The sequence below is a fragment of the Microcaecilia unicolor genome, chromosome 7, assembly GCF_901765095.1.
Source record: "Microcaecilia unicolor chromosome 7, aMicUni1.1, whole genome shotgun sequence".
NCBI lineage: Eukaryota > Metazoa > Chordata > Amphibia > Gymnophiona > Siphonopidae > Microcaecilia > Microcaecilia unicolor.
In genome coordinates, this window is record NC_044037.1 from 172,297,048 (window position 1) to 172,324,984 (window position 27,937).

General features: G+C 43.4%; 1 protein-coding gene across 2 annotated transcripts in view; it reads right to left on the reverse strand.

Annotated features, from left to right (window-relative positions):
• The window catches only part of CARF (calcium responsive transcription factor), a 194,502-nt gene that overhangs the window by 72,238 nt on the left and 94,327 nt on the right, over nucleotides 1–27,937 (reverse strand). For both annotated transcript variants that reach the window (XM_030210699.1, XM_030210698.1), the window contains exon 8: nucleotides 2,490–2,610. In XM_030210699.1, coding sequence (XP_030066559.1) covers nucleotides 2,490–2,610 — 121 coding nt within the window. The remainder of the gene's footprint in view (nucleotides 1–2,489; nucleotides 2,611–27,937) is intronic.

A 27,937-nucleotide genomic window follows, 5' to 3' on the forward strand; every position in this document is an offset into this window, starting at 1 on the left:
GGGCAAGTAAGGCAAGGAATTGAAAAATAGATCAAACGTGATAAGGTAGGTGTAAAAGAGTGCAAAGAAAATGCCTATCAATTAATGGGAGGAGGGAGAGGAAGGGGGAGGGAGAAGAAAGAGGAAAGGTGAGAAAAAGGGGGAAATAGAAGGAGGAAAAAGGAAGAGAAAAAAGGAGAAAAAGGGGGGGAAGAGCGAAGGGGAGGGGGCATCTCATTTATTTCATCAATTATTTACTGCAACTATGCTATTTTTTCTATTGTTTTGCAAATGCATATTGCTTTGGTTTATCTGTATGAGTTTTGTACAATATTTTGAAAAACATAGGGCCCTGTTTACTATGGTGCACTAGTGTTTTTAGTGCGAGCTAAAATTAGCTCGTGTTAAATGCTAGAGTTGCCCATAAGTTCCTATGGGTGACTTATGGGCTCATTTTCGAAAGAGAAGGATGCCCATCTTTTGACATAAATCGGAAGATGGGCGTCCTTCTCACAGGGTCGTCCAAATCGGTATAATCGAAAGCCGATTTTGGACGTCCCTAACTGCTTTCCGTCGCAGGGATGGCCAAAGTTCAAGGGGGCGTATCAGAGGTGTAGTGAAGGCGAGACTTGGGTGTGCCTAACACTAGGATGTCCTCGACCCATAATCGAAAGAAACAAGGATGTCCCTGACGAACACTTGGATGACTTTACCTGGTCGTGTTTTTCTTACGACCAAGGCACAAAAAGGTGCCCGAAATAACCAAATGACCACCGGAGAGAATTGGGATGACCTCCCTTACTCCCCCCAGTGGTCACTAACCCCCTCCCACCCTCAAAAAAACATCTTTAAAATACTGATTACCAGCCTCTATGCCAGCCTCAGATGTCATACTCAGCTCCATCACAGCAGTATGAAGGTACCTGGAGCAGTTTTAGTGGGTGCAGTGCACTTCAGGCAGGAGGACGCAGCCCCCCCCCCCCCCCACCTGTTACGTTTGTGGAGGAAACAGCGAGCCATCCAAAACCCACCACAAACCCACTGTACACACATCTAGGTGCCCCCCTTCAGCCGTAAGGGCAATGGTAGTGATGTACAGTTGGTGGGTAGTGGGTTTTGGGGGGGCTCAGCACACAAGGGAGCTATGTATCTGGGAGCAATTTTGAAGTCCACTGCAGTGCCCCCTAGGGTGCCTGGTTGGTGTCCTGGCATGTCAGGGGGACCAGTGCACTACAAATGCTGGCTCCTCCCATGACCAAATAGCTTGCATTTGGTTGTTTCTGAAATGGATGTCCTTGGTTTCCATTATCACCGAAAATCAGAAATGACCAGGTCTAGGGACGACCATCTCTAAGGACTACCAAATTTCAGGATTTGGGCGTCCCTGACCGTATTATCAAAAAGAAAGATGAACGTCCATCTTGTTTCGAAATACGGGTTTCCCCGCCCCTGGATGGGGGACTTCTTGCGAGGACGTCCAAATCGAAATGAGGACGTCCCTTTCGATTATGCTTCTCCATACGTTTAGTGAATGCTAATCATCAGTGTGTGCCCTTAGCGCAGCTTAGTAAACAGCCCATATTGTTTAACCTATTTGCATGTGTTTTAATTATGTGACATTATATTAGATAATATTTATAGGTTTTGATTCTCATCTATTGCTCTTCATGTTTCTTTTTGTGTTTTTAGACTCCTGAAGCATGCCTCAAAGCCAAAAACACGGCCCATGTCGAGTCCAGCTTTCATTGATACAATAAACATTTATTTGAGCACACAGTGTAACTGTTTTTTGTCTTCATTATCCCCGCTGTTGTTTACTCTTGTGATTATCTGCAGAGATTTGTTTCTTCTGTTTTTTGGCCTTGATGCAAAACTTGAAATCCCTCCCTCATCCTCTACAAACAAATTCAGTGATGAATATGAATAACCTATGAGGATATATCCAAAATGCTCTTCCAATCTCAGTGTGTTGATACTGCTCTTCCCTCGACTCCTCCACCGGCTTCCCATTACATTCTGAAAGAAATTCAAACTCTTCATGTTTTACTTCCCTGCTCTACTACCTTATCCTTTAGCCACTGCTTTACCTCCACACACACCATTCCCCATCTCTCTGCCTTAAGTACTCACCACACCTGTCTACAAGTCCCCCTCTCATGCCACCTTCAAATCACATCGGACAGCTCATTACTTCTGCATTCTATTCACTGCAGTCCTTGCAAAGTCCCCCTGATTTTACCATCCTTTCACCTCTTGCCCAGCTCAAACACTGGAAGCCCTGGGATAGATTACCACACTCTCTGGTGCCTATCTTTCCATTATTTCTCAGTTTCAACTAGGTGTTACTGCTTTTTAATGACTAGGATTCCCTCACCTGGGACCATCAATGCTGCCCCTAGAATACCTCCAGCTCCGGTTGAACCAGGGAATGGATCACCTAATCTAAGAATTAAATCCAGGTCATGACAGCACACTGTCACTGAGCTATTTTTATGATCTTTAATACTTACCTTGCAGGACAGGTGGCTTTGTAAATCTGTCCAGAGCCAACTTCCTGTTCACTGGATTTTTTCGGCTGCATACCCTTTCTCCTGGGACCGTATTGGCACTCCATCACTATAGCTCTGCTTCCTAAGGGCCAAATACAACCACAGTTTATTGCTTGTAATATATCACAATTCTAGCTCTCTAGCCATGTGATACATGAAAAGGAGCAAAGAGAGCCACAGATGGAACAACAAAGCGGAGCCCACCATGGGAGGGAGCAAAGTTGATTGAAGGACCCAATACGGCAGACAGCCCAGCGGAGAGGATCCATCCAGTCTACAGCTGTAAAATCCTGCCAAGAAAGGTGCAGTTTGCAGAACTGATACAACCTTTGTTGGAAAGAAAATTCCCGAGCTAGAGGAGAAGAGAATCTTACAGAAGACAGACTTTGGGGCAAACTGTTCCACAGCAAAGGAACCAAAACACTGAAATGAGAGTGTCTTGTACAATCAAGATGAAACTTAAGACAGACCCCTGACACAAGCATTTGCTGAAACACAGGTCATGTCGGGTCCTTCAATAAACTTTGCTTCCTCCCATGATCGGCTCTACTTTGTTGTTGTTACATCTGTAGCCCTCCTCACTGCTTTGGCACACTCTTATGTTGCTGTCTCCCTCCAGACTGTTTCACAAACGAAAAGGAGAAAAATATGAAAGGATTACATAATTTTCAGGATTTTATTTTAGCATCCTTTGCATACAATTTTGGAAGCTACTTGTGCTAACTTTTGCACCTAAAATGCATTACAGCAAAATTTCTACTTTAACTGCTGGAGGCCTTGTCAGCTTTCTGGTAAATGAAGCTATACAGTTAATACAGAGCAATGGGTGCTACTGTGCACTACTGTCATGGATGACAATTAAGTGCAGTTAGGTACATGTCTAAAAGTGTAGCTGTTCAGAACATAAGAGAAGCCATACTGGGTTACACAAATGGTCCATGTAGCTCAGTATCCTGTTTTCCAAACCAAGCCAGGTCACAAGTAACTGGCAGAAACCCAATTAGCAGCAACATTCCATGCTACCAATCCTGGGGCAAGCAGTTGCTTCCCCATGTCTGTCTCAATAGCATACTATGGACTTTTCCTCCAGGAATTTGTCCAAACCTTTTTTAAACCCAGATATGCTAACTGCTATTACCACATCCTCCGGCAAAGAGTTCCAGAGCCTAACTATTCATTGAGTGAAAAAATGTTTCCTCCTATTTGTTTTAAAAGTATTTCCATGTAACTTTCTTGAGTGGCCCCCTAGCTTTTGTACTTTTGGAACGAGTAAAAAAAAAAATCGTATTTACTTCTACACCACTCAGGATTTTGTAGATCTCAATCATATCTCCCCTCATCCATCTCTTTTCCAAGCTGAGAGCCCTAACCTCTTTAGCCTTTCCTCATATGAGAAAAGTTCCTTCCCCTTTATCATTTTGGTCGCTCTTCCGTGAACCTTTTCTAATTCCAATATATCTTTTTTGAGATATAGCTACAAGAACTGAACACAATACTCAAGGTGCAGTTGCAACATTGAGCGATTTAGAGGCATTATAGTATTTTTAATTTTATTCACCATCCCTTTCCTGATAATTCCTAGCATCCTTTTTGCTTTTCTGGCCGCCGTCGCATAACTGAGCAGAAAATTTCAGCGTATTATCTACAACGACACCTAGATCTTTTTCTTGAGTGCTGACTCCCAAGATGGACCCTAGCATCAGGTAACTATGATTCGGATTATGCTTTCCAATGTGAATCACCTTGCATTTAATTTTCATCTGCCATTTGATTACCCAGTCTTCCAATTTCCCAAGGTCTTCCTGCAATATTTCACAATCTGCTCGTGTTTTAACAACATTGAATAGTTTTGCATCATCTGCAAATGTAATCACCTTACTCGTTGTTCTGATTTACATATCATTTATAAATATGTTAAACAGCACCAGTCCCAATACAGATCCCAGTGGCACTCCACTGTTCACCCTCCTTCATCGAGAGAAATGACCATTTAATCCTACCTTGTTTTCTGTCCAATAACCAATTCCTAATCCACACCAGAACCTTGCCTCCTATCCCATGACTCTTTAATTTGTTCAGGAGTCTCTCATGAGGAACTTTATCAAACGCTTTCTGAAAATCTAGATATACTTCATCAACCGGCTCACCTTTATCCACGTTTATTTACACCTTCAAAGAAATGAAGCAAATTAGTGAGGCAAGACTTCCCTTGGCTGAACCCATGCTGATTCTGTCCCACTAAACCATGCTTGTTTGTGTGTTCTGTAATTTTATTCTTTATAATAGTTTCCACTATTTTGCCTGGCACCAACGTCAGGCTTACCGGTCTGTAATTTCCCGCACTCTTCTGCATCATCTTCTGTGCTAGCAGCTAACATATGGTAACAACTCTCGAATCAACAGCAAAGGTTGTTCCCATTATACATCCCCTAATAGGAATTTCCAAGTTAGGTGTAACAATAGTTAACATCTACATTTAATATGCTGCATTAAAACCTGAACACAGCTTACTAGGCCTCTTTGTGAGGAACATGATAAACACCTTTTCTACTTTCCTGCCTGTGCGGTTAGCAAACAGTTTTATTTTGATATACCACTTATCAGAGTTTTCTTTGGAACACATGAACATGTAAAATCAGCCTTTTTTGAGTGCTGAAAGGATACTTTATAAAATGTTATGCTATTTTTTTTCGACAGGAGGGAGGAGTTTCAAGATGGCGGCACGCCGCGAGTACGGGTGAGACCTCTCGAAGAGTGCAGAGAACTTTTACCCTTTCCTTTCAAAAAAAATGCCGCATACAAAAAGAAAAGGAACGGTAAGGGCTGGAGCCTCATCTGTCCGAACCTCCTCTCCTTCTCAGCAAACCATCGAGAGGTTCACCGTGAAAACGCCGGACCCAATAATCGGGACACACCCTACTGTCTCTTTGGAAGGAGAACTAAGAGTCTTGGGGCTAGATGTTACCTTGTCGCCCCCGGAACTCAATCAGCCGCCTCCACCTGAAAGCTCTCTGTCCAAGAGGGAGTTATCCGAATCGGAAGTCGATAGCGGACACTCCCAGGAGCGAGGCTTTATGCACAGAGAAGCTGACAGAGGTTTGCGGCCTTCGGACCAGCAAACTCGAAGTAGAATTTCTCTTCAAAAACCGGAGACAGTTACATAAGAGAGCATATGGCTTGCTCTCCAACAATTTGATATGAAGCTGACTAATTCATCAGAAGAAATCGTTACACTAGTGAGTACTGTTGAAACTTTAACCAAATCTTTAGATGCTATTAAGAACGATTCCAAAACCCAAATTTCTGAGATAAAACTTGAGATGAATAAATTGCATGTTACTTCAACTGTGATTATAAAAGATAATACTGCGATACATAAGAAAATTAAGCAAATTGAAAATTATAATTGAAGACTGAATTTACGATTCTTGAACTTTACAAAAGCTCCTGGGATTACTCCCCTAGAAGCCTTTAAAAGATATCTTGTTGATGTATTGAAATATTCTCCAGATCTTATTCCTCTGATTAACCGCATATATTATATTCCAAATAAGAAAAAAGATTTGGATTTGGAACAAGGGAAACAACTACAAAAATGTGATGAAGAAAATTTGAATTTGACTGAGATTCTAGAAGCTTCTATTACTGAGGACTCTGAAAGGATGACACTTATCGTTTCTTTTATATTTGAGCAGGATTTAGAAGCTGTAAAGCGTTTATTCTTTAGGAACTCACATTCATTGTTTTATGGACAAAAGGTTTGGATGTATTTAGACGTTACTAAACAAACAAAGGAAAGAAGAAGAGCTTTTCTGGCCATTAGAAAAGAGGCCCTAGCAATAGGAGCCTCTTTTTATCTTAATTATCCCTGTAAGTGTGTAATAAAATATTTAGGGCTCAAATATATCTTCTTCTCGCCGGAACAGTTAAGAGATTTTGTTAAATTAAAAAAATTAGTATCAGTTTGATATCTATGATTGAGTTACAGAATTGAAATAGGTCTGAATTAAGACGTGCAAAGCAATATTCTTCATTTAAAATATGCTTTAATGTTATCTCCTGAACAATTTGTAAATCCTCCCCACCATATTGTGGTCTAAAGAAGATGTGAACGTATAATTTCTATTATTTAATTTTTGTCTTGTGATAATATCAATTTGTCTGTTTTTCCTATCAAGTATAACACTTCTAATTATTATTATTACTGTAAATTAATTTTAAAAATGTTATGCTATTTTTTTAAACTCTCTTCTTTTTAAAAAGAACATGTATATACGACTCAAAGTTCCCAAGACAGCTGATGAGCTTTTAAATATAAAGCACAATGAACAATACATTCAGGAACTACCTTGAAAGAGTACACATAGTGGTCCTAATAAAGGAATCTTCACACAACAACAACAAAAACAAGAGAACTGTATAGTTACCCTGTGAGGGAGTGTATGAGAACCCTGGTTCTCCTTAAACACATTTCTCACTGGGCCACCTTAACAAGGCCAGAGCAAGGAAACCTAACCAGCAAAGTGGGGTCCCAAACAGGAAATATAAGTCTGGGGTTTGAAAATGTCAGATGGGCTCAGAGAGAAGAGGAAAGAGCATCCAGATGGATCCTGAGACTGCACAGAAGAGTTTTGGTGCCTTATTGCCTCTAACAGAGGACAGGCATTCCAATATGATTATGTAGGGGGTAAAGCCCCAGCCACAATACAACCAGCGTATCACAGAACTTAACTTATTAAAACCTGTAATGCTACTACTACTACAAATCATTTCTATAGCGCTACCAGTCGTACGCAGCACTTCACAATTAAACATGAAGAAAAGACAGTCCCTGCTCGAAAGAGCTTACAATCTAAATCATGACAGACAGACAGGACAAATAAGGGTAGGACAGACAGATAGGACACATAGGGAAAAGGACTACTGAAGAGAGGAAGACAAGATAAAGGTTACGAGCAGGTGACAAGTTAGGAGTTAAAAGCAGCATCAAACAGGTAGGCCTTTAGCCCGGATTTGAAGGTGGCCAGGGATGGAGCTTGACGTAATGGCTCAGGAAGTCTATTCCAGGCATAAGTTGCGGCAAGATAAAAGGAACGGAGTCTGGAGTTAGCGATGGAGGAGAAGGGTACAATTAAGAGATATTTGCCTAGTGAACGGAGTTCCTGGGAAGGAGTGTAGGGAGAGATGAGGGTGGAGAGGTAGTGAGGGGCTGCAGAGTGAATGCACTTATAGGTTAATAAGAGGAGCTTGAACTGTTTACGGAAACGGATGTCTATGATGTCACCTAATGCTCTGTGCTGAAAGACTTGTGTCTTGCCTTGCATCTGACTATGACCCTACTGGCTATGACCCTAAGGAACTGTCTATCCAGTGACACTCTGGATCTTTTTGGAGGTATGCAAATAACCTTGGACAAGGACTATTGTTTATGCAGCCCCAGACTACTTGGTGCCCCAGGAACTGAGGGATATCCAAATAAAACAAAGATATTTTTGTAGTTCACTTTTACCACAAGAAAAAGACACAGGCTAATCACCTGTGATGATGATATCATGAAATGAAGGCCATCTTTGATAAGAAATGGTATACAAGATGCACCTGCAAAAGGCATAATACATGACACCACACTACAACCATAACAAGAACTGATACAACAACAGAAGTGTACCTCCTGCCTGTCTGCCGTTCCAGTTGCCATTATGAGATTACCCTATACCAGTGATCACTAACAACTGACTTTTGCCAACAGGGTGCATGTGTTAGTATTCCATCTAAATTCAGTGTATTTATTATCCTAAGTGCTTGTATTAGGGACTAATACATTTGTCCTAAAACTTTAAAGCAAAGATACTTACCTGTAGCAGGTATTCTACGAGGACAGCAGGCTGATTGTTCTCACATGTGGGTCAACGTCCGCGTCGGCCCAGGAATCGGCATTTTGCAAGCAAAATATTTAAAAAGTTTTGCCAGTCTTCTAGCGCGCACCGTGAATGCCCGTCGCGTGAGCACTTCTCCTCAGTTAAATCCAAAAGCATATAGAGAAATAACTAACTCCAAAGGGGAGGTGGGCGGGTTTGTGAGAACAATCAGCCTGCTGTCCTCGGAGAATACCTGCTACAGGTATCTTCGCTTTCTCCGAGGACAAGCAGGCTGCTTGTTCTCACATGTGGGGTATCCCTAGCACCCAGGCTCACTCAAAACAATGAACATTGGTCAATTGGGCCTCGCAACGGCGAGGACATAACATAGATTGACCTGAAACCATAAACAACTAACTGAGAGTGCAGCCTGGAACAGAACAAAAATAGGTCTAGGGGGGTTGAGTTGGATCCTAAACCCCAAACAGATTTTGCAGCACCGACTGTCACGTCGGGTGTCCTGCTGAAGGCAGTCGTGAGATGTGAATGTGTGGACTGATGACCACATTGCAGCCTTGCAAATCTCCTCAATGGAGGCTGACTTTAAGTGAGCCACTGACACAGCCATGGCTCTAACATTGTGAGCCGTGACAAAGTCCTCCAGAGTCAGCCCAGCTTGGGCGTAAGTGAAGGAAATGTAATCTGCTAGCCAATTGCGATTGTGCGCTTTCCGATGGCGACTCCCCTCCTGTTGGGATCGAAAGAAACTAACAACTGGGTGGACTGTCTGAAGGGCTTTGACCGCTCCACGTAAAAGGCCAATGCTCTCTTGCAGTCCAAGGCATGTAAACTGCTTTCGCCAGGGTGGGTATGAGGACGGGGAAAAAATGTTGGCAAGACAATTGACTGATTCAGATGGAACTCCGACACCACCTTCGGCAGGAGCGTAGGGTGCATGCGGAGGACTACTCTATTATGATGAAACTTGATATAAGGTGCATGCACTACCAAGGCCTGAAGCTCACTAACCCTATGAACTGAAGTAACAGCCACCAAGAAAATGGCCTTCCAGGTCAAGTACTTCAGATGGCAGGAATTCAGTAGCCCAAAAGGAGCTTTCATCAGCTGGGTGAGAACGATGTTGAGATCCCATGACACCGGTGGAGGTTTGATCGGGGGCTTTGACAAAAAAAAGCCTCTCAAGAAACGAACAACTAAAGGCTGTCCAGAGATAGGCTTACCTTCTACACTGCGATGATAACCACTAATAGCACTAAGGTGAACTCTTACGGAGTTAGTCTTAAGACCAGACTCTGATAAGTGCAGAAGGTATTCAAGCAGAGTCTGTGTAGGACAAGAAAGAGGATTTAGGGCCTTGCTGTCACACCAGATGGCAAACCTTCTCCATTTGAAAGAGTAACACCTCTTTGTGGAATCTTTTCTGGAAGCAAGCAAGACTAGGGAGACACCCTCTGAAAGACCCAAGGAGGCGAATTCTAAGCTCTCAACATCCAGGCCATGAGAGCCAGAGACTGGAGGTTGGGATGTAGAAGTGACCCTTCGTTCTGGGTGATGAGGGTTGGAAAACATTCCAATCTCCACGGTTCCTTGGAGGACAACTCCAGAAGAAGAAGGAACCAAATCTGACGCGGTCAGAAGGGTGCAATCAGGATCATGGTTCCGCAGTCTTGCTTGAGTTTCAGCAAAGTCTCCCCCACCAGAGGTATGGGAGGATACGCATAAAGAAGGCCTGTCCCCCAATGTAGGATAAAGACATCTGACGCTAGTCTGTCGTGGGCCTGAAGCCTGGAACAGAACTGAGGGACCTTGTGACTGACCGGAGTGGCAAAAAGATCCACCGAGGGGGTGCCACATGCTCGGAAGATCTTGCGGACTACGCCCATGTTCAGTGACCACTCGTGAGGTTGCATTATCCTGCTCAACCTGTCGGCCAGACTGTTGTTTACTCCTGCCAGATAAGTGGCTTGGAGAAACATGCCGTGACGGTGAACCCAAAGCCACATCTGGATGGCTTCCTGACACAGAGGGCGAGATCCGGTGCCCCCCTGCTTGCTGGTGTAGTACATGGCAACCTGATTATCTGTCTGAATCAATATAATTTGGTTGGACAGCCGATCTCTGAAAGCCTTTAGAGCGTTCCAGATCGCCCGCAATTCCAGGAGATTGATCTGAAGACCTTTTTCCCGAAAGGACCAGGCTCCTTGAGTGTGAAGCCCATCTACATGAGCTTCCCACCCCAGGAGGGATGCATCCGTCGTCAGCACTTTTTGTGGCTCAGGAATTTGGAATGGACGTCCCAAGGTCAAATTGGATCGAATCGTCCACCACTGAAGAGAATTGCAAAAGTCGGTGGACAGTTGGATTACATCCTCTAGACTCCCCGCAGCTTGGTACCACTGGGAAGCTAGGGTCCATTGAGTCGATCTCATGTGTAGGCATGCCACGGGAGTCACATGAACTGTGGAGGCCATGTGGCCCAGAAGCCTCAACATCTGCCGAGCCGTGACCTGTTGAGACGCTCGAGCTATGGACACCAGGGACAGGTGGTTGTTTTTCCTTGCCTCGGGAAGATAAGCTCGAACTGTCTTTGTGTTCAACAGGGCTCCAATGAATTCCAACTTTAGGACTGGAGTGAGATGGGACTTGGGGTAATTGATTACAAACCCCAGTAGTTCTAGCACCTGAATAGTCATTCGCATGGACTGCTGAGCGCCTGCCTTCGAAGTGCTCTTCACCAGCCAATCGTCAAGATAAGGGAACACATGTACTCCCAAGTCTGTGTAGCGACGCTGTGACTACCTCTAGACACTTTGTGAATACTCTGGGTGCAGACGCCAGACCAAAAGGCAGCACACAGTACTGAAAGTGCTAAGTTCCCAGCTGAAATCGAAGATACTTCCTGTGAGCTGGAAGTATCGAGATGTGTGTGTAAGCATCCTTTAAGTCCAGAGAGCATAGCCAATCGTTCTCTTGAATCATGGGAAGAAGGGTGCCCAGGGAAACCATCCTGAACATTTCTCGAACTAGAAATTTGTTCAGGCCCCTTAGGTCTAGGATGGGACGCAACCCCCCCCCCCCCCCCCTGTTTTCTTTTGCACAAGGAAGAACCTGGAATAGAATCCCAGCTCTTCTTCCCCTGATGGAACGCGTTCAACCGCTTGGGCCTGTAAGAAGGGCGGAGAGTTCCTCTGCAAGTATCTGCTTGTGCAGTGAACTGTAAGATTGAGCTCCCGGTGGGCAATTTGGAGGTTTAGATTCCAGATTGAGAGCCTATCCTAACCAGACTATTTGAAGAACCCACCGGTTGGAGGTTATGAAAGGCCACCTTCGGTGAAAAAACATCAACCTCCCCCCTACTGGTGAGTCGTCCGGAATGGACACTTTTACTGAGGCTATGCTGAACTGGAGCCAGTCAAAAGCCTGTACCTTGCTTTTGCTGGGCAGCAGAATGGGCCTTAGTCACACGCTATTGATGAGAACGAGTGCGCTGAGGTTGAGCCTGGGCAGGCTGCCGAGAAGCAGGAGTGTACCTACGCCTAGAGTAGGTTTAGGGGGCACTCCTCCTCCCTCCAAAAAAACCTCCTAGATGAGAAGGCAGTAGCAGAAGGCGCCCGGTAGGAGAGAGAATCCATAGCATCATTATGCCTCTTGATTTGATCAACTAGATCCTCTACTTTTTCTCCAAAAAGATTGTCCCCCAGGCAAGGAACATTCGCTGCTGGACAGAATGATCCAGGTCAGAGACACGCAACCATGAGAGTCTGTGCATCACTATACCTTGAGCAGCGATTCTGGATGTCACGTCAAAAGTGTCAAAAGTACCCCTGGCCAGGAACATGCGACACGCCTTCTGCTGCCTGACCACCTGGCGAAAAGGCTTGGCCAGCTCCGCAGGGAATGTCTCAACCAAGCTGGACAGTTGGCATATCGAGCCCCACAAATATACGCTCGTGAAGAGCTGGTATGACTGGATCTTGGCAGCGAGCATAGCGGCCGGATACGTCTTCCTCCCAAAAGAATCAAGAATCCTAGCTTCTCTGGCTGGGGGCGCTAAAGCATAGACTCTAGTACTCCTAGCTCTCTTGAGGGCAGAGTCCACCACCATGGAATTGTGGGATAACTGAGACCTCATCAACCCAGGTTTACCATGGATCCGATACTGGGATTCAGCTTTTTTCAGGACCATGGGGCCAGACACAGGGGCTGACCAGTTTTGAATAAGGACTTCCTTCAGTACCTTATGCAGAGGAACTGTCACAGCCTCTTTAGGTGGAGAAGAATAATCCAAGACCTCAAGCATCTCAGTCCTGGGCTCATCCTCAACCTCCACAGGGAAGGGAATAGCAGTAGCCATTTCCTGGACAAAAGAGGAAAAGGACAGACTCTCTGGTGGAGACAGTCTCCTTTCTAGAGGAGGGGAAGGATCAGAGGGATTCCCAAAGGACTCATCAGAAGAGAAGTACCTGGGATCCTCATCTGACTCCCACGAACGCTCCTGCTCAGTGTTGGATAAAACCTGAGTTAAGGTGCTTCGACACTGGACCTGCTTCTACGCCGATGCCCGGTCCGACTGCGGTGAAGCTCCCTCCAACGATGTCGGAGAGTTAACCTGGGTGGCAGCTGACGCCGCAGGCGGCATCGCGGTCAGGGACCTCACCACAGATAAAGGGCCAGACACCGCTGCAGCAGATGGCACAGAAGGCGCAAGCACCCCTGACACCGAAGATGACTGATGTAACAGTCCCTCCAGAAGTTCTGGAAACAAGGCCCGGATGCGCTCGTCGAGAGCCGCCATCTGAGAAGGCTGCGGGGTCGGTGGGACAAGCGGTGTCAGAATCCGTGGAGGCTCGGGAGCAGGCATTGGGCTGCTAGGAGACTGACGCATTGGCACCTCCTGTATCGAGGATGAGCGATCCTCTCGGCGTCGATGCTTCTCGGGTGCCGACTCTCTCAATGTCCTGGAGCTCCCGGTACCGTGCGTCAGAGAATGATGACGGCGCTTCTTAGCCTTCACTCGACGCCTGTCATTGAGACTCCTCAGTACCGAGGAGAACGTGGAATCCTCACGCTTCCTCGGAGCCGGGTCCGACAAAGGCCGGTCCCGGGGGGCCTGCATAACAGGAGGCCTCAAGGCAGGTGGAGACCCACTCGATACCTCACTGCTCCCAGCACGAGTTGGTCTAATAGCAGCCATTACCTCTCTCCCCGACATCAATGACGACCTCGGTACCGATGTCCAAGGACCGGACTGAGCCACAAAACGTTTTTCACGTTGGGCCTCTCGAGACGCTTTGGTCCGTTTCTTCATACGAAGACATAGACTACAAGCGGCTGGGCTATGGTTGGGCCCAAGGCACTGAATACACCAGTCGTGGGTATCGGTACCTGAGATAGTCCGGTTGCACCGCGTACAACGCTTGAAGCCGCTGGGAGTCTTTGATGACATGGAAGGAAATACGGCTTTGGCGAAATCAAAAGACGCGATTGTGCCTAAAAAATCTGAAAAAGGCACAAAAGAGAAAAGGGAAGAATCCGGCCGCGACGAAAAAGAAAGAAAACTTGAAATAGGGAAAAACACTAAAGGGAAACTATGGGAACTTTTTTTTTTTTTATTTTGTGAGAAAAAGTCAGAAAAACAGAAGCAAACAAAATCGCAAAAGAAGAAGACTCTTCCTGGGCCTGAGAGGAGCAGAAAACGAACGCTGCTGCACCTCAATGTGGAGAAAGAAAAACTGAGAAGTGCTCATGCGACGGGCGGGAAATCAGTCCACGCATGCGCGGTGCATGTGTGCCAGAAGACTCTGGCAAAACTTTTTAAATATTTTGCTTGCAAAATGCCGATTCCTGGGCTGATGCGGACATTGACCCACATGTGAGAACAAGCAGCCTGCTTGTCCTCTGAGAATTCTGTTTACACTTTGTTTTTGGATTTTATCTTTGCAAATACATTTTTTCTATTTGTTCCATGTGGCTTATGTAGCTGATCAGTGAATAATAGAGGGAATTTTGTATGTGGGACCTTTAGATGTGGGTTTTTCCCCCTCAATTTAATGCCGTTATTTACATGTCTAAGATGGTACATTCCCATACAGGGAGTGTCATACCTGCTACTCTCACAATTAGAAGAGACTACTATGGAGAAAGTTAATGCTTTATAGCCTGTAGTACAGAACAGGTTTCCTGTATGTTTGTTAAGACTGACCAGATTCTCTGAATGATAACCTCTTGGCACACCAAGGCAGACAGGCCTCTCTTATGTTTGGACTCTTTATGTTGCATCTAAGTTGTGATCTGCTTGCTTACATAAAGGCTTGCCAACAATACCAGACACCTATTATCATTATACCACCTCTCTAACTAAAATTCAGCTAAAAAGGGTGTGCAACTATATGATTGATCTAGAGAGCAAGAGATATAATGAAAATGTACTTGTGAAATCTGTCAATTATTTTATCCTAGTTTCCCACAGAGGAAACTGGTTTTGTAAAATCATCCTGTCTCCCGTGTGTCTCAACCCCAACTTAAGAACTTCTAAACTACTCATCCAATTTCGTTCAGATTTTGGTTACAGATAACAAAGCACTCAGTAATCCCTGGCTTACAGTGGTGGAAATAAGTATTTGATCCCTTGCTGATTTTGTAAGTTTGCCCACTGACAAAGACATGAGCAGCCCATAATTGAAGGGTAGGTTATTGGTAACAGTGAGAGATAGCACATCACAAATTAAATCCGGAAAATCACATTGTGGAAAGTATATGAATTTATTTGCATTCTGCAGAGGGAAATAAGTATTTGATCCCCCACCAACCAGTAAGAGATCTGGCCCCTACAGACCAGGTAGATGCTCCAAATCAACTCGTTACCTGCATGACAGACAGCTGTCGGCAATGGTCACCTGTATGAAAGACACCTGTCCACAGACTCAGTGAATCAGTCAGACTCTAACCTCTACAAAATGGCCAAGAGCAAGGAGCTGTCTAAGGATGTCAGGGACAAGATCATACACCTGCACAAGGCTGGAATGGGCTACAAAACCATCAGTAAGACGCTGGGCGAGAAGGAGACAACTGTTGGTGCCATAGTAAGAAAATGGAAGAAGTACAAAATGACTGTCAATCGACAAAGATCTGGGGCTCCACGCAAAATCTCACCTCGTGGGGTATCCTTGATCATGAGGAAGGTTAGAAATCAGCCTACAACTACAAGGGGGGAACTTGTCAATGATCTCAAGGCAGCTGGGACCACTGTCACCACAAAAACCATTGGTAACACATTACGACATAACGGATTGCAATCCTGCAGTGCCCGCAAGGTCCCCCTGCTCCGGAAGGCACATGTGACGGCCCGTCTGAAGTTTGCCAGTGAACACCTGGATGATGCCGAGAGTGATTGGGAGAAGGTGCTATGGTCAGATGAGACAAAAATTGAGCTCTTTGGCATGAACTCAACTCGCCGTGTTTGGAGGAAGAGAAATGCTGCCTATGACCCAAAGAACACCGTCCCCACTGTCAAGCATGGAGGTGGAAATGTTATGTTTTGGGGGTGTTTCTCTGCTAAGGGCACAGGACTACTTCACCGCATCAATGGGAGAATGGATGGGGCCATGTACCGTACAATTCTGAGTGACAACCTCCTTCCCTCCGCCAGGGCCTTAAAAATGGGTCGTGGCTGGGTCTTCCAGCACGACAATGACCCAAAACATACAGCCAAGGCAACAAAGGAGTGGCTCAGGAAGAAGTACATTAGGGTCATGGAGTGGCCTAGCCAGTCACCAGACCTTAATCCCATTGAAAACTTATGGAGGGAGCTGAAGCTGCGAGTTGCCAAGCGACAGCCCAGAACTCTTAATGATTTAGAGATGATCTGCAAAGAGGAGTGGACCAAAATTCCTCCTGACATGTGTGCAAACCTCATCATCAACTACAGAAGACGTCTGACCGCTGTGCTTGCCAACAAGGGTTTTGCCACCAAGTATTAGGTCTTGTTTGCCAGAGGGATTAAATACTTATTTCCCTCTGCAGAATGCAAATAAATTCATATACTTTCCACAATGTGATTTTCCGGATTTAATTTGTGATGTGCTATCTCTCACTGTTACCAATAACCTACCCTTCAATTATGGGCTGCTCATGTCTTTGTCAGTGGGCAAACTTACAAAATCAGCAAGGGATCAAATACTTATTTCCACCACTGTATACTTTTCATGCACTCCTGAGTCCACCTGCACTTAGAAATGCTGTTTATTAATCCAGTTTTCTATTTAAAAAAACAGGCCAGTTCAATTCCAGATATGTCAAAGCACACTAGGATGTCAAAAAGCTGTCCTGCTTAGATGAAAGATTAAGGTATAATATCATAACCTTTTCTGATGCTGCATATGGCAAAACATAAATTCATGTTGGGTTTTGCTTCTTGCTTAATTGCCAACATCTAGTGTCAAAACAGAATGAAAACAAGTGTCTAAAAATATTATACTTTATGTTTTCAAAATATCATTATATTGTGCAAGAGTATCTGATGAATAAGCTTTAAAAAAGTTTCTTTGAATAAATACACTGGATTAATAACTAATGATGGTGTGAAACTGCCCATTGCTGATATAAGTCTAAGTGGGGTAATAACACATCTGATGGTCCAATAGTATATAATATACTGTTAAAACTATGTGAAACTGAATGGGAGATATATTGATGATCTTTTACATATTATTCCCAATTGAGGGTTTTTTTTTAAGAGTTGCTTGGAGTGGACATTATTTTATTAAATGCAACACAAATTCTAATATTATAGCTGTCCCCTGATCCTCCTTCCTTGTCAATGAGGCGCCAGCATATGATAAACCTTCTCCACATGCAGAGATTGGACATTTCTGACATACTACTACTACTTAACATTTCTAGAGCGCTACCAGGGTTACGCAGCGCTGTACAATTTAACAAAGAGAGACAGTCCCTGCTCAAAGAGCTTACGATCTAATAGACAAGTGAACGGTCGGTCCGATAGGGGCAGTCAAATTGGGGCAGTCTGGATTCACTGAACGGTAAGGGTTAGGTGCCGAATGCAGTATTGAAGAGGTGGGCTTTAAGCAAAGACTTGAAGACGGGCAGGGAGGGGGCTTGGCGTAAGGATTCAGGAAGGTTGTTCCAAGCATAGGGTGAGGCGAGGCAGAATGAGCGGAGCCTGGAGTTGGCGGTGGTGGAGAAGGGTACTGAGAGGAGGGATTGATCCTGTGAACGGAGGTTACGGGCGGGAACGTAAGGGGAGATGAGGGTAGAAAGATAGTGAGGGGCAGCAGACTGAGTGCATTTGTAGGTAAGAAGGAGAAGCTTGAATTGAATGCGGTATCTGATCGGAAGCCAGTGACATCACTTCTCCTATTGGCCACTAATTCTGGGAGAGTTTCTTGAACACCTTAACCCACAGTAGAATTCTTAATTTAGCTATTTAACTTACTTGGAAAAATGCAGTTTGAAAGCGCAAGACCCTTTCGTGAAAAACTACATTGGCTCCCAATCAAAGAACACATCGCCTTCAAAATCTGTACCCTGGTTCACAAAATTATCTATGGTGAAGCCCCGTGATACATGACAGACCTGATCGACTTACCAACTAGAAACACATCAGTATCAACACGAACTTATCTAAATCTCCATTACCCAAGCTGCAAAGGACTCAAATACAAAACAACTTACGCTTCCAGCTTTTCCTACTTAAGCACACAACTGTGGAACACATTACCAAAAGCCTTAAAAGCGACATTCGACCACCTAAAGTTGCGGAAATCACTAACAAATAACATGTTCAAAAAGGCATACCCCATTGATCTGACTTAAATGCCTGACCCCAGCAACACAACATAACTAAAGTACGTAATGGACAAAACCCAACTCTTCCGTTAGACAATTCCCTAAGGTGGCTGTACCACATGAACTCTATCTTATCACAACATCACTTTGTATTTGTTCTCACCGGAGTCGGCAATCGCCTCTCCGGAACTATGTAAGCCACATTGAGCCTATAAATAGGTTGAAAAATGTGGGATACAAATGTAACAAATAAAAAAATAATTGGCACAGACACCTGGATCTAGCTGGTTCGGTTTTATTGTTGGGAAGGATGGGGGAGGGGGCATGATTTTTTGGCAGGGTTCTTATTTTTCATATGATTGTATTTGGGATTTGTTAGTCTGTTATAAGTAATGTTTGGTACTTGTATTGCTTCTTCTGCATTTTGTGGTCTTAATAAAAATGATTAAAAAATAAAGGCAACACAAGTGCCTATGTGCCTTTAGAAAACAAGTAGTGGCCTAGTGGTTAGGGTGGTGGACTTTGGTCCTGGGGAACTGAGGAAGTGAGTTCAATTCCCGGCACAGGCAGCTCCTTGTGACTCTGGGCAAGTCATTTAACCCTCCATTGCTCCATGTAAGCCGCATGGAAAAGTGCGGGGTACAAATGTAACAAAAAAAAAAAAAAAGTACAGTATAGTGTTGATTATCAGACCTTCGCTGATCTGACCATCCGGCATATCCAACAGATCCCCGGTGATGTTAGGTGGCTTCTTTTTCCGTTTTCCAAAAGCAGGACCCTACTTTTACCACCTGTGAAGAAACAGTGTGTTTTAAGCCTGTAAAATGTATTGGACATTTCCCTGCTTTAATTATGTCTGAAGTGTATTTCTCCTATTTGGCCAGCAGATAGTGCATCTTTATGCTTAAAGCTGTTATACGGAACTGAGGCCCAGATGCACTAAACCTTAACGACCCTTTAACGAAGAAATTTTCAACCGTAGCATGCATTAAAGGCCATTTTCTGACGACGCTAGCAGCTAACGAAAACGGAATGCAAACGAGTAACTACCATTGAAATGTGGACAATTCGGGATGCACTAACCATACCGACGATTGCAACGAATCATTTACCGTGATAAATTTAACGTGAGGTCAGACCTGTCATTAAGGCCTGAGCTGTCATCTCCCTGCTTCCCCCTGCAGCATAAAAATCCAAGCTGGCATATTTAAAAACAAAAGTGAGATAAACAACACAAACACGCTTTGGGCTGCATAAAATATAAAATCTAAGCAAACATCAAAAAAGGATCAGGAGGGGGCAAAGGCGCTCATCAGGAGCGTCCTGTATGGACGGCCTTGCCCAGGGGACAGAGACAGACACCTTAAAATCCTGACTGCATCCTTCAAACAGAAAGGCTACAACTCCAAAATAATCTCCAAGAATATTGCCTCCTCCCTCAAAACACCCAGGGAAAATCTGCTACAGTACAAAGAAAAAAAAGCCACAGACAGAATCCCCCTTATAGTGACATACAACCCAGAGCTGGAAAAATTAAGAAAAATCATAAAAGACCTACAGCCTCTACTCTAGGAGGATGAATTACTAAAAGAGATATTTCCATCCCCACCAGTGCTGGCCTTCCAACAGCCACCCAACTTAAAACACAAGCTAATTAGAAGTAAGCTCCCAACACAGACTCAAAAAGAAAAAAATGGCACACATCCTTGCAACATATCCAGCTGCAAACTATGCCAAAACATTTCACAGGACCCCACCGTCATTCACAAAGGAAAAATATTCAACATTAAGGAATCTTTCCCGTGCTCATCTTCCAATGTGGTATATATCATTCAGTGTAAAAAATGCAACAATGGGTGCTACATTGGAGAAACCAGTCAGATGCTAAAGAAGAGATTTAATTTACATAGACACCATATGAAAAATGCTAGTACCAATAAGGATGTCACCCCTATGGGGCAACACTTTACAAAACCAGAACACGTGTACCAGTGATTTCATGGTAAGAATCCTGAAAGGGAACTTTAAAACAATACAGGAACGTAAGACCTTTGAAGTCAGAATGATTAAATATTTTGACACCCACCAGACAGGACTTAACAAAGTTCTGGGTTTTCTAGCCCATTATAAACCATAAAATTGTACTGCTTTGTCACCCTCCTATCCCCATGCATATCTCCCTGTCCCTCATCCACCCGACTCTTCCTGTCTCTCACCTATCCACCCCCATCCTGTTAGACTGTCACTGAAATGCTTTGATGTTTCACTTATATATACTGTCATCTACCAACATTTGCTTATTTCCGATCTGACAAAGAAGGGCAACCTTCAGACGCTAATCAAGAAATGTATTAAGTTATGTCCAATAAAAAAGGTATCATCTTATTTTCTTTTCCACGTTTTGTTTTATTTCTATTAATTATCACTAAATGAAATAACTTTCCCATTTATTTTATTTTCCATTTGTTAATTGTTCATTGTGTGAAAAGGAAAAATGATCCAATTTGTTTTAAATCTGCTATATGTTTCATGGAATGGTTTGTAGGTGTATTTACCTGCGATCTCACCTTTGCTGGTCTTGGCCTATACAAGCCGAACCATTCTGTTCTAATAATATGGATTTTACAGCCTGTGGCCTGCATGCATCTGTATTCATCAGAAATCAACTTTTCTACAAAAAGAAAATTACTGCTGAGCATACCATGATGACTACATCCAAGGACATATTATTTGTTGCAAACTAACCAGTTATTTCCTGGGAAGAATGGAGAAGAGAGACACAGATGGCTCCAGGAGTATGAGATCCGACAGGGAGGTTTGCATGCCATCGATAACAGTTTCTTTGCTATAACAAAGGCCTCTCTTCATGACCATGAAGCTGGCTGGACATTATTACACCATCTGTGATTGGTCCACAGGTATCATCTGACACTTGGGTGCCAAAAGTTGGACTGAAGAACGAAAACAGAAGAAAGAGGACCGGAAGACTTGCTGGAGGTTAGAAGGCTCTCAGAGAGAGAGAGAGAGAGAGCAACAGTGATTTCCTAAACACCAGTGAACTGCATACCTTGTAACAAACTCACAAGGGTAGCTCAGCTATAATATACGGCCTTACCTAAAGACTGTGCCATCTGCATCCAGAATACAGACCTTGGACTTTATTCCTGGACTGAGACACTCACTGAGGCTTCAGCTTGAGTCTCAGAGGAGGAATCCGCTTCTTTACCATTGGAAGTCTGCTGGAGACTGCAGGGTGAGATAACAGGGTTTACTACCTATTAGGGGATAATTAGTTTTTGGCTTTTGTCTGAGATAGATGGGTTTTATGTCATGACTTATGGTCTGTGAATTTAGCTGCTAACTGTGTATTTTGCCTAAGATGTGTGGTGTAAGTTCTCATAATAATCATTAGGATATCAGTATTGTGATTGGTTGTGTAATCATTCATTTAGATAGCCCGTTTAGATAATCATAAGTACATAAGTAATGCCATACTGGGAAAAGACCAAGGGTCCATCGAGCCCAGCATCCTGTCCACGACAGCGGCCAATCCAGGCCAAGGGCACCTGGCAAGCTTCCCAAACGTACAAACATTCTATACATGTTATTCCTGGAGTTGTGGATGTTTCCCAAGTCCATTTATTAGCAGTTTATGGACTTGTCCTTTAGGAAACCGTCCAACCCCTTTTTAAACTCTGCTAAGCTAACCGCCTTCACCACTTTCTCCGGCAACGAATTGCAGAGTTTAATTATACGTTGGGTGAAGAAAACTTTTCTCTGATTTGTTTTAAATTTACTACACTGTAGTTTCATCGCATGCCCCCTAGTCCTAGTATTTTTGGAAAGCGTGAACAGAGGCTTCATATCCACCTGTTCCACTCCACTTATTATTTTATATACCTCTATCATGTCTCCCCTCAGCCGTCTCTTCTCCAAGCTGAATAGCCCTAGTCTCCTTAATCTTTCTTCATAGGGAAGTCGTCCCATCCCCACTATCATTTTAGTCGCCCTTCGCTGCACCTTTTCCAATTCTACTATATCTTTCTTGAGATGCGGCGACCAGAATTGAACACAATACTCAAGGTGCGGTCGCACCATGGAGCGATACAACGGCATTATAACATCCTCACACCTGTTTTCCATACCTTTCCTAATAATACCCAACATTCTATTCGCTTTCCTAGTCGCAGCAGCATACTGAGCAGAAGGTTTCAGCATATTATCGACGACGACACCCAGATCCCTTTCTTGGTCCGTAACTCCTAACGTGGAACCTTGCATGACGTAGCTATAATTCGGGTTCTTTTTTCCCACATGCATCACCTTGCACTTGCTCACATTAAACGTCATCTGCCTTGCCATTTAGCCGCCCAGTCTCCCAGTCTCGTAAGGTCCTCTTGTAATTTTTCACAATCCTGTCGCAATTTAACAACTTTGAATAACGTTGTGTCATCAGCAAATTTAATTACCTCGCTATTTACTCCCATCTCTAAATCATTTATAAATATATTAAAAAGCAGCGGTCCTAGCACAGAACCCTGAGGAACCCCACTAACTACCCTTCTGCATTGTGAATACTGACCATTTAACCCCACTCTCTGTTTCCTATCCTTCAACCAGTTTTTAATCCACAATAGGACATTTCCTCCTATCCCATGACCCTCCAATTTCCTCTGTAGCCTTTCATGAGGTACCTTGTCAACGCCTTTTGAAAATCCAGATACACAATATCAACCGGTTCCCCTTTGTCCACATGTTTGTTTACTCCTTCAAAGAATTGAAGTAAATTGATCAGGCAAGATTTCCCCACACAAAAGCCGTGCTGACTTGGTCTCAGTAATCCATGTCCTCGGATGTGCTCTGTAATTTTGTTTTTAATAATAGCCTCTACCATTTTCCCCGGCACTGACGTCAGACTCACCGGTCTATAATTTCTCGGATCTCCCCTGGAGCCTTTTTTAAAAATCGGCGTTACATTAGCCACCCTCCAATCTTCCGGTACCACGCTCGATTTTAAGAATAAGTTGCATATCACTAGCAGTAGCTCCGCAAGCTCATTTTTCAGTTCTATCAGTACTCTAGGATGAATACCATCTGGTCCAGGAGATTTGCTACTCTTCAGTTTGCTGAACTGCCCCATTACGTCCTCCAGGTATACCGTGAAGTCAGTAAGTTTCTCAGACTCGTCCGCTTGAAATACCATTTCCGACACCGGTATCCCACCCAAATCTTCCTCGGTGAAGACCGAAACAAATAATTCATTCAGTCTCTCCGCTACGTCTTTGTCTTCCTTGATCGCCCCTTTTACCCCTCGGTCATCCAGCGGCCCAACAGATTCTTTTGCCGGCTTCCTGCTTTTAATATACCGAAAAAATTTTTTACTATGTTTTTTTGCCTCTAATGCTATCTTTTTTTCGTAATCCCTCTTGGCCTTCTTTATCTGCGCCTTGCATTTGCTTTGACACTCCTTATGCTGCTTCTTGTTATTTTCAGACGGTTCCTTCTTCCATTTTCTGAAGGCGTTTCTTTTAGCCCTAATAGCTTCCTTCACCTCACTTTTCAACCAAACCGGCTATCTTTTGGACTTCCGTCTTTCTTTTCTAATTCGCAAAATATGTATGGCTTGGGCCTCCAGGATGGTATTTTTGAACAGCGTCCACGCCTGTTGTACAGTTTTTACTCTCTCAGTTGCCCCCCTAAGTTTTTTTTTTACCGTTCTTCTCATTTTATCATAGTCTCCTTTTTTAAAATTAAACGCTAACGTATTTGACTTTCTGTGTACAGTTACTTTAAGGTCGATATCAAAACTGATCATGTTATGATCACTGTTATCAAGCGGCCCCAGTACCATAACATTACTCACCAGATCATGCGCTCCACTAAGGACCAATTTTTCCTTCTCTCGTCGGCTCCTGCACCAGCTGCTCCACAAAACTGTCCTTGATTTCATCAAGGAATTGTACCTCTGTAGTGTGTCCCGATGTTACATTTACCCAGTCTATATTTGGATAATTGAAGTCACCCATTATTATCACATTGCCCATTTTGTTCGCGTCTCTGATTTCTGTTATCATTTCTGCGTCTACCTGCTCAACCTGGCGAGGCGGACGGTAGTACACTCCTATCACCGTTTTTTTCCCTTTTATACATGGAATTTCAACCCACAATGATTCAAAGGTGTGATTTGTGTCCTGCTGAATTTGTACTCTATCTGAGTCAAGGCTCTCGTTAATATACAATGCTACCCCTCCACCAGTCCGGTCCACCTTATCACTATGATATACTTTGTACCCCGGTATGACAGTGTCCCACTGGTTATCCTCCTTTCACCAGGTCTCAGTAATGCCTATTATATCCAATTTTTCATTTAGTGCAATATATTCCAACTCTCCCATCTTATTTCTTAGACTCCTAGCATTTGCATATAGACATTTCAGAGTATGTTTGTTGTTCCTATTTGCATGATGCTTAGTACCTGACACTATTGATTTGCCATCTTTTGTCTGATCTTTAGTTGTATTTAAGGGCACCTGGCCTACCACGGTCTGTTGTGCAACCTCACTATCCAGAAACCCTATCTTCCCTGTTTGTGAGGTATCTTTGCAAGATACCTTTTCCCGAACCATGCGCTTTTGAGCGACTGTCGGCCTTCCCCCCATTTCTAGTTTAAAAGCTGCTCTATCTCCTTTTTAAATGCCGACGCCAGCAGCCTGGTCCCACCCTGGTTTAGGTGGAGCCCATCCTTTCGGAATAGGCTCCCCCTTCCCCAGAATGTTGCCCAGTTCCTAACAAATCTAAAACCCTCCTCCCTGCACCATCGTCTCATCCACGCATTGAGACTCCGGGGCTCTGCCTGTCTCTTGGGCCCTGCGCGTGGAACAGGTAGCATTTCAGAAAATGCTACCCTAGAGGATCTGGATCATATACCTTTGTATATTTTGGAAACTAATCTAATCTAGTTTTGTAATCTGCTTTGCAATTTGCTATATATATATATGATATTTTTCTATTGCTAATAAATCATAATATATGCCATCTGTGGCATTGTTCCTTTCATTAGTACAGCTAGCTAGCCTAACGGCCAAAGAGGTACACATCCCCTAGAAACATGTTCAGAATAATTGCTATTTAGTAGTGTTCTGTCAGCTAACTACCTCTGGATATATATTAAGAGTTGTCCTCCTGAATATACCCCTACAGGTTCCTAGTCTTAGTACAATTTCCAGCAATAATATTCCTTATTAATCTTTTCCACATCAGTCATGGGATTTACAGTGAAACATTTCAATTTTGCAGGCAGAAACTCAAACACTAAATTTCAATCCCTCCAGTGATCTGCGGAATTGAAATTGTTAACAACACAGAACCTTTTTCAAGATTCTCTGCAAAAATTATCTTACACCAAAAATTAAGGATACTTTGATGATTGAGCAATCATGTTCCAGGATTTGCTAAAGGAGAGCTTAGAACTTGACACCTTTAATTTCCTTTCCTTGAGACCTGACAGACTAGTTCAGATGAGTAGATCTTGTCCCCCTGCCAGCAGATGGAGCCAGAGAAAAACAGCTTTGAATTGATTTCACTCCCCTTATAGGGGGCCACTGCTGCTTTCAAAATAACTGAAGGCAATTGTTATTCACCACTAAAACCAAATCCGGTGCATTCCAAATCATCATTTCATAGTCAGTAACTTAGGGACCTGTTTATTAAGGTGCGCTAGCATTTTTAGCACACGCTAAATGCTAGAGTCGCCCATACAATCCACGTCCTTAGCACAGCTTAGTAAACAGGGCCCTTAGAATGATAGTTCTATACCTCAAGGGTGCAACTACTGGCAGGGGAACATAAACCACTTGTTTGGACTGGTCTGGCATGCATGATAAGGAAGTTTTGATTTATTCATAACTGAAGATATGGAGACAGGAATGAATTTCCTAACGACTTTGTAAACAAGCATATACCAATGTGAATTCCACCACACAAAGTGATTTTGAAGGCTGTGGAATTTGTTGCCAGAGGATATGAGCAAGGCAATAAGAACAGCTAGATTTAACATGGGTTTCAACAAATCCATAGAGAAAAAATATATGTACAAATAATATCCAAGTAGACCTCAGTAGGCTCTGTCATCCCGAGGGAGCTTCAAGATATGGGTTTCTTCTTCAGGTACCTCCTAATAACTGAAATGGTCACTTTCTGATAAAGGATGCTGAGCTTCGTGGGCTTTTGGCCTGATCCAGTGTGGCATATATTATGTTTTCTCAACTTCTTTATGTTTGTCTACCATACTCAATTTCCATATAAAACAACGTGACAAAACTAAGGACTAGATTTACTAATGTGTTATGCACATTAATATAATATAACACACATCATTTACCACAAAAGCCCATTACTGTCAGTTGGGCCTATTTACTAAGCAACAAATCTGGGAACCAAACAAATCAAAAACTTGAAAGTCATATGTGTTGTAGCATGATTGTGACAAAAATATTTAAATAAAAAAAATTAGTGGAGAAAAAAAGACCTCAAAACCAACTAGACACCAATCCCAAAGTCAGTCTTGTCTTGGGTTGGAAATGGTACTATTTACTAAGCAGAGAACTCATTATAACATGCATTAATAAATCAGACTATAAGTGTTTTATACTTGTGATAAGTGTCATCAACGTATACAAAGCCATGTGAAATAATTCACACTCTACAACAGTGTTTCTCAACTTCTTCAACCAAATGCCCCCCTAAGTCAAACAAATTTCAGCCGATTAAAGCTCTGGCATATTCTAATCATGAAATAGAAAATAAAATTAATTTTTCTAGCTTTATTGTCCAATCATTTTATTTTTCTAATCATGTTCATCCCAATATCTGGTTTCCTTTGAACTATCTTACCAGGGCCTCCTGTCCATTTGATATTTCTTCTCTCTCCATGTCCATCATCCATCTCCTTCAATGACTTTCTCTCTCACTGTCCCCCCCCCCCAGCCATTGAACAGTTCCTCTCCCCCCATCCAAGCCATGTAGCATCTGCATGCTAGGGTCCACCTTAGGAGTCAGCACCCAAGAAAAAGATCTAGGTGTCACTATAGACAATATGCTGAAATATGCCCAGTGTGCAGCAGTGGCCATAAAAGCAAACAGGATGTTAGGAATTATTAGGAAAGGGATGCAAAATAAGAACAAGAATATTATAATGTCTCTGTATCGCTACATGGTGCAACCTCACCTTGAGTAACTCTGATTGCTGTATCTCAAAAAAGATATAGCGGAATTAGAAAAGGTTCAAAGAAGAGCGGCCAAAATGATAAAGGGGATGGAATACCTCCCACATGAGGAAAGGCTAAAGAAGTTAGAGCTCTTCAGCTTGGAAAAGATATGGCTGAAACGGCTGAGGGGGGATACGATTGAGATGTATGAAATCCTGAGTGCTGTAGAACAGGTAGAAGCTAATCAATTTTTCACTCTTTCAAAAAGTACAAAGACCAGGGGACACTGCTTCCAGAAGATGTGGTAAAAGTTATTAGCGTATCTGGGTTAAAAATGTTTTGGACTAGTTCCTGGAGGAAAAGTCCATAGTCTGTTATTGAGATGGACATGGGGAAAGACATTTCTTGACCCAGGATTGGTATCATGGACTGTTGCTACTAAGTGGGTTTCTGCGAGGTACTTGTGACCTGGATTGATCACTGTTAGAAGCAGGATACTAGGCTAGATGGACCATTG